Here is a 12,660-nt window from a genome sequence, read left to right as displayed (position 1 = left end):
TCTGGTCATTGGCTCAAATGCTTTAGGGACTCCCCATTGTCCTGAGCAGTGACCTCCAAAATGGCGTCTGGGTCCAAGATGGACTATTCTCTGGAGACACCAGATCTAAAGCTCAGATCCAAAGGCAAGTCAATGTGTGCATCAGGAAGTGAAAGGGGAGGAGTCGGGGCGGGGAGAGAATTGGACATGCTCTAAACACAAGATACCTCATAGGGAGGGTCAAATAATATAATATATTCATATACAATCTAATCGTCTATGTATACATATAGATGTATTTTTAAAAGTTTTAAAAGGCAGCCCACAAGGGCAACTAGGTAGTTCAGTGGATAGAGAACCAGGATAGAGAGATAGGAATTCAAATCTGGCCTCAGAAACTTCCTAGCTATGTGACCCTGGGCAAGTCACTTAACCTCAACTGCCTAATCTTTACAGCATTTCTATCTTGACACTAATACACAGTATTGATTCAAAGATGGAAGGTAAGGGTTTTAGAAGAAAAAAAAAAGGATTGAGTACTAGAAGGAGCCAAGGAGTCAGGAGGGATGAGTAGAAGCCTAGAAATGTGTTCATCCATTCATAAAAAAGTTATTAAGCTCCTCCTCTGTGCAAGGCACTGTGCTAGAAGCTAGGGACAAAGAGGACCAAACTGACCTGAAGAAGCTTCCATTCTTTGGGAAGGAGGGATAGCTGTCACGTAATCCCACACCTCCCCAGATCCCCCAACATCCCTCACAAGTGGTCTCAACTAAAGTCTCTCTAGGGAAGAAGACCGAGTCTGGAACCAGGGTGAAGTGGTAATACCTTGAGAACTGATGAGCTCCAGCTGCCTTTTGAGAAAGCTGTCCCCTGTGTACCGCCGGGGTTTGGCAGCCAATTGAGGAACTAGCTGATAAACCTTAGACAGAAACAGGAACTCAACCAGCAGAGACACCAAGTTCCATCCCAGGATGAAGCCACAACCAATGACGTTGGACGCCCACGTCATCACCTGTCCCACGGAGAGAGGAGCGAAGATGTTGATGATCTGGTCCATCCTTCTAATCATTGCATTCATCCCTAAAACAGAGAGTACCCGGAAATGTTTCCCTCACACTCACTGTCCAAGAATGGCTCAAGATGACACGGATCTCTTCCAGGGCCCAAGGTCCATGATCATAGGCATAGAGAGCAGGGAGCTCCTCAAGACTCACTCTACATTTTTATGAAGGAGGAAACTGAGGCTCAGAAAGGAAGAATTGATTCTATAACTCATTAGTGCTAGAGACAGGAGCCAATCCCAAGTGTCCTGGCCCCTGGTCAAGCGCTCTCATCACAAGCTTGGCATGCATGCTGTGAAAATTCAAAAACGAGGGAGTGAAGCACCCACTACCAAAATGTGGGTATTCCCTTTGATGTTGCTCTTGTTCAGTCACGAATGACTCTTTGTGACTCTATTTGGAGTTTTCTTGGCAGAGACACTGGAGTGGTTGACCATTTCCTTTTCCTGTTCATTTTACAAATGAGGAAACTGAAGCAAACCAAGTTCATTGACTTGGCCAGGGCCACACAGTTAGTAAGTGTCTGAGGCTGGATTTGATCTCAGGAGGATGAGCCTTCTTGATTCCAGGTCCAGCCACCTAGCTGCATTACCTTTCAGTGTAGCTTAAAGTCAAGACCAGCAATAAAGGCACAACCTTGCAGAGTGGGAAATGCCTTACATTTAGAGTCAGGAGGCTTAGACTCACAGAGATCAGAAAAGAAATAGAGATTCAGGCAGTCCAACTCCTTCTCCCATTCATCCTCTACTCAGCTGCCAGAATGATTTTCTAAGTTAATGGTCTAAGCATGTCACCCCTCTGATTGATGACCTTCATTTAACTCCCTATTACCTCCAGGATCAATTATAGAGTCCTCTTTTAGGTGTTTAAAGTTCTTTATAACCTGTAACTTTTCCACTATCCCGGTTTTACATTTTCCCCTAACTCCAGCGCTCCACACTGGCCTTGTTCTACTTCCAGTTTCTCAATCTCCCATCTCCATGCCTTTGCACTAGCTGTGCCTCATACCTGTAATATCCTACCTCCTCCTCTCTACCTCTTAGCTTCCCTGGCTTCCTTGCAGACACAACCCAAGTCCTGCTTTCTGCAGTTCTTTCTCAGTTCCCTGCTTCTATCATCTTCCCTCTGAAAATACCTTCCATCTGCTTTGGAGATACCTTGTCTGTACAGTTCTTTGCATGTTGTCTCCTTGATTAGAATGTGAGCGCCTTAAGATCAGGGAACATGTCTTTGTATAATTTCCTTTCTTTATAGCTCCAGCCCTTAGCACAGTGCCTGGCACCTGGTTAACAACGAATGCTTGTTGACTGTTTCCTCATCTGTAAAATGGCTGTGATGATGCCCATTGCTCCTGCCCTCATCGGGCTGCCAAGAGGCTCCCAGAAGGTAATGGACCCAAAGAACCCTGCCCACTTTAAAGTGCTAGAGAAATGCCAGCTTGCTAGTCAAGTCAAATACAGAGCAGAGTAAAAGGTCCACATTTGTGTTTTGACATGAGAAAGAGTCTTAGATCACCTGAAAGGAGGCAAACATGTCTCCTGAATCCACCTGCTCCAACCTCTAGTTTAAGGAGGGACCCAGCCAGAGGGCAAGGACCATGCTGTCTTCATTTCCCTTTAGGCTTTATGGCTGCCTCATCTTCCCAGGACTTTATCTACTGAACCCTTCAAAGGGTACCTCTACCTTTACCTCTTCTCCCCCACGGTTCCTGCCCTACCCTGGAGGTGATTGCCAGGATAATGGGAGCTACTAGAGGGCAGAGACCATCTTCCTCTTCTTTTAGTCTCCACAGCACTGAGTGGAGTACATATATATTGTTTCAAGAATAGGTAGGTAGCACAGTGGATACTGTGAGGAGGATCTGGGTTCAAATATAGTCTTAGACACTTCCTAGCTGTGCTACACTGAGCAAGTCACTTAGCTCCAATTGCCTAGGAAGGAGAAAACTCTCCCATTGGGCTACTGGGCAGAGGGATAGGTGATGTGAAAAAATATTGTCAGGCCCAGTGGACAGGTGGAAGGGAAGCAGCTCCGCTCCAGTCCCTCTGTCTTTCTAGTAACGAACTCTGGAAGGGGATGACATGTGCCCACAGAGAGTGCTCTGTGTGCCATCTTTGGCATGCCTGCCATAGGTTCACCATCACTGCTCTATTCCTTCATTCTCTCAGGACAGGGGAGCAAGGTAGGAGGAAAGCTAGCTTACCTGGAGCAGGAAGCTAGTCTTCTGGAAGCTTCCTACTTTAATGAATTATTCTTGCTAATGAAATGCCAGAGAGGTAACTTGGTGTAGTAGAAAATGAGCTGGCCTCAAAGCTAGGAAGACCTAGGCTCAAGTACTGTCTCTAATATATATAGCTGTGTGACCCATCAAGTCACTTAGGGGCTGTCATGGCTCTAGGCAAATTTTTCAGACTACATTAATTGAGGTAATTTTCTCCTCAGGAATTTCCTTTACTTAGGAAATCACAGGTCTGTCCTCCTACATTTCAGCACACCGAGTAGAGAGGTCCAGCCACCCTGCCCTCCTTATGGCCCTCATTCTAGCCACCAATATTCCCTGTGGGCTCTACTGAATTTCCACATCATCCTTGTTTGAGGGGAATTCATTAAGAGTCTGGGCATCCTTTCACTTCTGTTTCCCAGAGGGATAAAGCATCTCTGTGGTGGCTTGGACTTACCAGCCAACTGGCTTCTGTTGTCTCCAGTGATGACCACGATCCAGTCCCTCTGGATGGTGATGGTGAGGGCCGTGCTGGCCAGGTTGGCCAGATCTGCTAAGATGATCACTGCCACATAGCAGGCCACCTGTGGGGAGAGATTGGAAAGCAGAATTTGCAACCCAAGAATAGACTTCCATGGGCGAATGCTTTCTATGGCCTTTTAGCGACACTTCTCCCCGAGCTGGGCTGACTAGCTAGCCCTCTTAGAGACAGGTTCAACTAAGGGGAGGTGGGAAGTACTATTCTGCTGGCTTGAGGAGCTTTCTTCCTGCCCACTCCCCCAGCCTCAGAACCGATACTAATTTGGGCCTGGGAGACAGGAGGCCCACAATCCCATTGTCTTTGCAGGTCTGTGATTTGGAGTCTGATTCATAGCTTCAAGGTGAAAAGCAGCTCTAAGGAAAGACCAACAAAGTTCCCAGAATGCTGCAGAAGAGGCGTAACCCAGGCCTCTGAAGAGAAAGACGTGTCCACACTTACCATGAGCCAGCCCTGCCCGATGCGTTCAATCTCGCTTTTGTAGGAGAACACCAACATTAGGACCATACAGCAGGCAGTGACAGAGGAGTTCTGAAGAAACAGGGATGCATGGGCAACTGGTGGTAAAGGAGAGAGTCTTCACTTCCAAGTATTGACAGAAGAGAATCAATTCCCTGCCATTCAACATAGGCATACAGCCTTAGATCCCCATGCCTGCCCCAAAGGAGATTTTCGTCCATATCTCTTATCTAATATAATATTTTATGACATATAACACATAATATTATTAAATAATATCAACAATAAAATAGGATTTAGAATAGAATACAATAGCAAAGCGATATTTTCATCAAGCAGGTACGGCAGAAAATATAGCTCAATAATTTAGACCAGCATCTTGTACCAGATACCACAATCCATTCTAAATGAACCAATAACATAAGTACAAAATCTATTAGAGAATAATTGAAGGTCATAGCTTTCAGTACTGGGCTTATGTCTCCTAACCAGATGAAGGAGAGAGAGGATATGGGAAGACAAAAGACAATTCAGATGATATAAATGGGAAGATTGCATGAAATTAATCTAAATATGGAGGGTCTAGTGGCCAGTAAGATAGCCTGGAGGTGATAAAGTTTGACCATGAATCCAGGAAACAAAAGAAAATGACAAAGTACTCCTCAAGCCTTCTGTTTTCTTACCAGTGGTGATGGAAAGGCAAGGAAACAGAGCAGAAGTGTATGTACATAGCTCTCTTTTTTTTTTTAAAGCCCATATCTTCTGTCTTAAAATCAATACTGAATATTGGTTCCAAGGCAGAAGAGAGGTAAGAACTAGGAAATGGGGGTTAAGTGACTTGCCCAGGGTCACACAGCTGGGAAGTGTCTGAAGTCAGATTTGAACCTAGGACCCCTGTCTCCAGGTCTGGCTCTCTATTCACTGAGTAACCTAGTTTCCTCTTATAACAGAGCCTTTTGTGACCAATTAGGCAAATCAGCTGACTTCAGAATGGACCAACACTAGCTTGCTCCATACTAGGGGAATTGGAGCAGGAGGGAAAAAAGACAGATTGATGCTATCCCACATCTTGGACTACGCCCAACTTCCCCTCAAGTTACTTGGCCTTAACCTTATATTGACTTTTTATCTATTTGTATGTCTGTGTCTATTTGTCATCTCTGATAAAATATAAACTCCCTGAGAGCAGGCATTACTTCTCTTTGATCTTTGCATCCCCAGCCCCCAAAGAGCTGCCTAAGTAAAGTCCTGCTTGTTGAAATTGATGAATGGATTGACTGGGCCATATAAGAAGAGGGGGAGAAAGACATCCCACCTACCCAAAGTTCTAGGAAAATCTGGGGCCAAATAGCTAAGTCCAGAAACCAATCCAAATTTATCTGATGAATTGCAGTAACTTAAGTACATATCCCAATACATCACTGGCTCCAGAACATCTGTGTGGTACTCCATCCAAAGCCTTTCCATCCCATATGACTCATCCAAGCTTTCCATAAGTCCTTGATAGGGAGTTGGGGGGCTTCTGTAGCTACCAATGGAGCCCCTAGGCAGTCAACCCAATCTATCATTCATCACTCACTTTCTAGATGACCAATGCACCTTCTTTTCTTGCTTGCTTTGGCCAGAAATCTCTTACAATTCTTGGTAATGGATTTAAGTCTAATCACACCATCTACATATCTCTGTTACTTTCCATCAGCAGGCTTGTACTTCTGTTAGAATGTAAGCTCCTTGAGGGCAGGGACAGTCTTTTGCCTCTTCTTGTATCTCCAGGACATAGCACAATTCCTGGCACATAGTAGGCATTTAAGAAATGTTTTTGGATTGAATAGAACTGGAGCCAAGAGTAATGGTGCACAGAATCAAAGGTAGCTAGGGACCACAGTGGACAGAGCATTGGAAACAGGAAGACTTCACTTCAAATACTACCTCACACACTTATTGAGCAGGGTGACCCTGAGCCATTCATACAACTTCTCTCATGTTCAGTTTCCTCATAAATAAAATGGGAGTGATAATAGTCCCTAATGTCATAGGTTTGTTGTGAAGATCTAATGAGACTACATATGAAAAGTGCTTTTCACTCTCTAAAGCAATCTAGAAATGCGAGCTACTATGATTATTAGTCAAATAACTTCTGAACATCTGTTAAGTTATCTGTAAAATGGGGATCAAAATAGCACCTCTCAGGGTTGTTGGGAAGATTAAGTGAAATCATTTTTGCAAATTGTTTTGCACATCTTGATTGGTTATCCTCCTTCCTGCTCAGTGGTGATGGCTTTTCTCTTGTGTCTGCCTCCCTTTGCATAGCTTCTAGCAGTCCACAAGTTTACCTCTTATTGGTTTAACCATTTATATATGGGCAGCTATTAGAGAATGAGTTACCTTTATTTCTTGGTTTTCTGTCAATCCAATCTCCAATTAAGACCCCAAATACCAACACTGATCCAGCCACCACTAAGCCAAAAACTGCTGTCAGGAGAAGGTTGTGCCCATATAACTCTATCAGGAACACAGACAGAGCGAAGTGCCACATTCGGTCCCCCTGCATGGCAGTAAAGGCAGAAAAAACAAAACAAAGAGGCAGGAGTTGGAGAAGGTTGTTCCTACAATGATCGATGAAGTACAGTTGTAAATAAGATGCATAGACACTGGGGACAGACCATCTTGCTGGGGGTTTTCAGAACTATGAAGGCTGGACAACATTGTCCTAAAATAGTCAGCTCTCATTTATCCAGTGTAGTGAGGTGGAAAGAAGGCTGGATTTGGAGTCAGAGGACCTGTGTTCAAATCACTTCCCCTCCCTGGGCCTCAGTTTCTGTGTCTGTAAAATTAAGGGGTTGGACTTTACCTCTAAGATCCCCTCCAGCTCTAAGTCTAAAAATTGACCCCATGTCAAGATTTGTTGAAAGACTTAATGTGAAATTCTGACTGTTCTCAACCTCATAGCTCTCTTGACCATTCACAAAACAAGAATAATTATTGGACTTCATCTTACCCATATAGAAAGTGCACAGCTGACATAAACCAAAAATCTTGGCCCCAGGAGGGAGTTCAAAGTTGCCCCTAAAACACAACCAAACCATGAAAGACATTTCCATGTAAATCTTGTCAGACACATGTGTTTCATTTCCTCTGTGCAAAGAAAAATCTGGCTGGCCATAGCTTAGAGCCTTGGTGGTGAACTTATGGCCCATGTGCCGATGGGTCACTCAGAATTCTCTCTGTTGGCATACGCACTGTCACCCCAGTGCAGAGTTCACCAGAATTTGTTACTAGAAAGCTAGAGGCACATGGGGCTGGGCTTCTCCCCTCCCCCTCTCCACTTGTGCCTGAGGGCATTTCTCATATCACCTACACCTCTAAAAGGTTTGCCATCACTGGCCTAGAGAGAGCTGAGACCCACTTGAGAGCCTTGCTGGTGGTGTTTTTATCTGCCTGGGGTGGGAGGTGGGGGTGTTATCACAGAAATCTGGGGCAGGTTCCTCTCTGATCCTAAGAAGTGGCCCTAGGACCCTTCCCCAGAGGTTCCCATGGCTCTCTTCTTTGTTGGAAGCCAAGTTGAAGTGCCTTCCTTAAAAGAGAAGAGAGCTAGATCCTTTGTGCTTTCCAAAGCATCCTTTCCCATCCATGGTTACACATGGGTTATTTCAAAGCCCCAGTTTTTCAGTAGCAAATACAGTTCAGAATTTGGCATCTAAAAGACCTGAGTTCAAATCCTGCTTCAGATACTTCCTAGTTGCATTATTCCCAGGTGGGTGACTTAGTTTCTTAGTCATGCAGCCAATAAGGACTTAGCATTTGCTTACTATGGGCCAGGTGTGGTGGTAAGCACTGAGGAGGCAGCTTCTTCATCTGTAAATTAGAGACAGTAAGAACATTGATAACATTTATGTCATACACAGGTGGAATGTATGTGTACAAAGTTCTTTGCAAACTTTGAATACGCCTATGGATGTTAGTGGTTATCACAGGAGAAGGAATGGCAAGGAACCCTTTAGGCTGAGGAATCTGCTTTTTGTCCCTTGAATAGAGCCGTATGCACCATCCAGAACTAGGGCTCACAGTTCTAGCAGGCTTTCCAAGGGACTTTGGTCACAACAACCACATGCCCTGGGCAATGTGGGTAGAATTTATCTCATTTTACAGATGAGGAAACTGAGACTCACTGGGGTGAAGTGGCCTAGACACAGTCAAAGAACTAGTAAGAGTCAGAGTCAGAACCTGAGCCCAGGTCTTCTTGCTCCAAGTACAGTGCACTCTCTACCATGTCATGCTGTTTCAAGAATATCATCTTATGATAATCTTAGGAATACAAATGGTGGTTCTGTAATTTAATAATGCAGAATCTTCCAAGTGGAGAGGAAGGCTTAATTCCACTGATAATTTGTACAACATTTCCCTTACATCAAGATAACCATATTTGGAAATTATGTGGACCATATAGCCTGACAAGAGGAGAAATAAAGTCAGTTTCTATTGACCAGGATCATCTCTCTCTCTCATGTCTTCTCTCTATCTTCTCTTTTCTCTTTCTATTCTTTCTCTATTCTGTCTCTCTCTTCTCTCCTTCTCTCTCCCTCTCCCTCCTCTTTCCTCTTCCTTCTCTCCTTTTTCTCTTTCCCCTTCTTTTTCTCTTCTCTCTTTTTACTCTCTCCCCCTCTCCCCTTTTCTTTCTTTCTATTTGTTCTCTCCCCTTTCTATTGCTGCTCTCTCCCTTCTCTCTATTCCTTTCCTCATTCTCTCTTTCTTCCTTCATCCACCACTTCTGTCTGTGTGCCTATCTCTTTCTCCACGTGCCCCTCCCTACACACAGCTCTGTGTGGAGGGCTGTCAGGGAAAGCCAAGGACACAGCCCAGACCTGGGTAACAGCCTGGTTTTTAATTTAAAGGCATTTTCAGTTATGGAGTGAAAATAAACAGTTTGCCCCCAAGTGAAATGGGAAACAGAATCCACTCTGGCAGCTGGAGCCTTCAATTTAAATGGAAGTGATTGAATGGAGGGCTTGAAGCATATTTTCGTTAATAATTAAGCAAAGGGGCTTTTTTCTGGCTCCAATTCCTTGTGGCCACTAAGATCATGCTTCTCCCTCCACTCTCTCGAAACCCAACAGATCTCAAAAGAAACGGCCTGGCTCTGAGCTGCAGGGAGAGACCTGATTAAAGCGTTAGCCTCGAAGGCCGTGGTCAGTCACCGAAGTGTCTCACCCATTTATCTCCCTGGGTGGGAGCCCTGCAGGAATTGCCATTTGTAAAATTCTCTGGGATTGTAAACTGGCCAGTGCTTCTGTTGCACGGAGCACCCTTTGAAATCCATCTCGAAGGGACGCCTCCCCCCATGGGCAACGGATGTGGGGCGGCCCCTCAGACACGTGAGACTCGGGAAGGGGGATTTCACGTCACCCGAAACCCCGCGCTTTGCCGTTTAATCTTACAAATGAAAGAAAGCAGGAGTCACTGGGGAGAACAGAACGCGAGATGACATTTTACAGTTGTTGCTCTAACTAGACGCTAACAAGGTATTTTTAATATTCAATTCAATTAGGCAACAAGAAACCATCCAAATACTCTCCGAGAGCCTTTGGAAAAGAGGCCAAATTGCTTAGTGACATTTAAATGAGAGAAATTCTGTTTTTGCAGGACAGCATTACCCAAAGAACAAATGCATGCAAAGCCCCCTATTCTTTTGACTTAATCAAATCCCCCCATGCCCAGGGGCGCTGGGTCATTCCAGCCTGATGACGTTGACAGAGGAATGTTTCCAGCCCAGAGAGAGATGGCTCCTTCCCCGACCGAGCGGGCTTTGGCGAGCGCCCCTTTATTGGCGACCTACCTAAACGCCTCTTTTCTCTCCTAATTTGTCCCGTGCCCAGGATTTCACTCCATTTCTCTTTATTTCCACAGGCTTTGATATCGTTGGCTTCTCTCATCGTTACTGCATACTGTGAACGAGAGATTTTCAAGAATGACAGATTTATTCAGGGGCCTGGCGGCCATTGTCCTCGCCAGCGAGACATTAACAAGCTCTCCCCTTCATTCCAAATGGATTTCCCCTAAAAACCGCTCCCACTTGATTCTTTCAACTGGAATAAGTTAATTGTACAATCTATTATAAGGTCTGCTGCATAGGAATAAAGTCGAAGCACTTGTCAACAAACGAGGCATGTTAATAATGCCCCAAACCAATTACTCAGGGGAAATAAATCTCCGTCCACAGCAATCACAAGCCCTCCCAGTTTTAATTTATCAAAAGAGAGAGAGTGAGAGACACAGAGAGAGACAGAGACAGAGAGATACTTGAACGGTAAACAGCCCTTCATTAAACACATGATGTTTCCACTTTAATTATTCGCCAGGGTAAATTGATTACATTTGCTGTAATTAATGAAAGTTTAAAAACGAAAAGAAAACCCCAAGCCCATTTCCAAGATCACAGCAATGAGCCACACATGTTTGCTCCCACCTGCTAGAGAATTCTCTCTCCGACGAGAAGCCTCCGAAACTTGGAGAATTGTTCTACTCGCCCAGTGCAGGCAGCAGGTGCAGGTTTCATCTAGCCCCGCTTTCAGGCCAGCCTTGATTTCCCACTCACTCCCCCGAGACCGCGTGCAAAGATGAAACTGCTCAGCGAAAGGCTTCGGAAACTTGCACGTGCCCTTGTCCACACGCAGACCCCATTGTGCCGAAAGTGCTGGGTGGGCAAATGCCTCCTGTGGGGCAGCAGATGACCAGCCAGCAGTTTTTGCTCCCCGTGACAGGCCAGAGCGACATAATAAAATCGGGCTGTCTGCACCCTCTCAATCGAAGGGCTGGGCCAAGGGAAGGCGTCAGACGGTCCTGAGGCTGGCCTGTCTCCTATGCAGCCCGCATGCCCAGCCCAGCCGGACTCTGACCTCACTCCTTGAGGGTTTCCCCAAACTTGGTGGGGATATCATTCATGATGGATCGAACGCAATCCCAGACACAAGAGGCTTCCCAGACCTGAAAGTGCTCCCTAAACGATCATTGCTTTTATTTAATAAAATTTTATTTGTCTAAACCCTTCCCTTCTGTCCTAATGACAAGTCTAAGGCAGAGGAGTGGCAAGGGCTAGGCAACTGGGGTTCATTCCCCCAAGGGCATCCAGCTACAAAAGGCCTGAGCCCAGATTTGAACCCAGATCTTCCCATCTCCAGGCTTGGGGCTCTACCCACTGAGCCACCCCACTGCCTCCAATGACCGTTTATTTTCAGTTTGCTGTCATGCTTCAAAGGCACCCTCAGAACAACCCGGTTATTAATAATGCCTCAAAGTGCTCCATTTTGATCTCCATTCTAGAGCTGAAGCCAATAATGTCAAAGACTGGAAATAAAGAGAAATGGAGTGAAATCCCAGGCACCAGACAAAGGGAGGTATGGAGACCCACTTGCCCACGATCTCACTATATTTGAACCCAAGCTTCCTCGCCTCCAAACCCAGCACTCTATCGGGAACATCACGCACAAGAAAATGTTAGATGAAGTTCCTCAAGGAAGAGCATCATTGGCCCTCCTGGAATGCTTGTAGGATACACCGTCCAGGCAAGCACTGGGTGGTAGGCCCTCCCTCAACAGGAAGCTATGGGATTTGGGGTCCCCTGTCACCCCCCTCCAATGACCTTTCCCATTATGTGGAGTCCCTGCTCTCTCTGGCCCTCTAGCTCTTAGCCATCATCAGAGCCATCTCACATGGCTGACTCCTCAGAGCACTCTCCTCAGGACCCCACTTCCTTGTCCTGTACCTCATTTGCTCTGTTTTCCAGCTCCTTTCTGCTAATTGTTGGCCTAAACAGCTCACTCCCACTAGGGTGTACATGTCTGATAATGGCTTAATAGATCTCCCCTCCATGGGATATTTACCTCTAAAGAGGGGTGTTGCCCAAAGCAAGGTAACAGTCCTGAGGTCAGGGGGAGGCTCCTGGGCAGCGGTTAGCAGGGAAGTGTTCGGAGCCTCCTCCAAGTTCACATACCTTGGGAGCCACAGCTTTGGCCCATCAGATCCTCAGAGTCCAGGGTTGTAGGTTCTCCAGATATCTGTTCCCTAAAGTATAGGAAGTATTGGCTCTGGATCCAGGGGATCTGGCTTCGAATCCCAGCTCTTTTATTGATTATCCATTGGACTTTGGGGCAAGTCACTTCACCCAAGTTTTCTCCTCCATCAAAGGAGGACATTCCTGAGAGTCCCCCTTAAGCTCAATGGCCAGGTGCTATGACCTAGACTCCAGGACTTTTACTTTATAAACCATTCAAATGAAAGAGAAATCATGGCGCTGGCAGACTTAGGTGCTTGAGAGACATGATTCCCCTTTTCCCTGTGAGATCTGTGCTTCCTCCTGAAACCCTGAGGGAGAAAGAAAAAAAGAGAGCAGACCCAGGATTTTATGG

At 45.6% G+C, this 12,660-nt stretch overlaps 1 protein-coding gene across 3 annotated transcripts in view; it reads right to left on the bottom strand.

The window, feature by feature from the left end:
- Positions 1 to 12,660, bottom strand: part of LOC100619253 (solute carrier family 40 member 1-like) — a 42,414-nt gene that overhangs the window by 20,806 nt on the left and 8,948 nt on the right. For 2 of the 3 annotated variants that reach the window (XM_056800502.1, XM_056800500.1), the window contains exons 2-8: positions 12,246 to 12,616; positions 10,092 to 10,200; positions 7,257 to 7,324; positions 6,644 to 6,803; positions 4,241 to 4,356; positions 3,719 to 3,845; positions 805 to 1,059 (exon numbers count right to left, since the gene is read on the bottom strand). In XM_056800502.1, the coding sequence (XP_056656480.1) occupies positions 805 to 1,059; positions 3,719 to 3,845; positions 4,241 to 4,356; positions 6,644 to 6,803; positions 7,257 to 7,324; positions 10,092 to 10,188 (823 nt within the window). In that variant the 5' untranslated portion in view covers positions 10,189 to 10,200; positions 12,246 to 12,616. Of the gene's footprint in view, positions 1 to 804; positions 1,060 to 3,718; positions 3,846 to 4,240; positions 4,357 to 6,643; positions 6,804 to 7,256; positions 8,114 to 10,091; positions 10,201 to 12,245; positions 12,617 to 12,660 lie in introns of all 3 variants that reach the window. The other variant, XM_056800501.1, reaches the window with a different exon arrangement.

Source organism: Monodelphis domestica, chromosome 5, assembly GCF_027887165.1.
Source record: "Monodelphis domestica isolate mMonDom1 chromosome 5, mMonDom1.pri, whole genome shotgun sequence".
Taxonomy (NCBI): Eukaryota; Metazoa; Chordata; class Mammalia; order Didelphimorphia; family Didelphidae; genus Monodelphis; species Monodelphis domestica.
The sequence above is the reverse complement of the archived record's forward strand: the minus strand, read 5'-3'. Positions and strand labels throughout refer to the sequence as shown.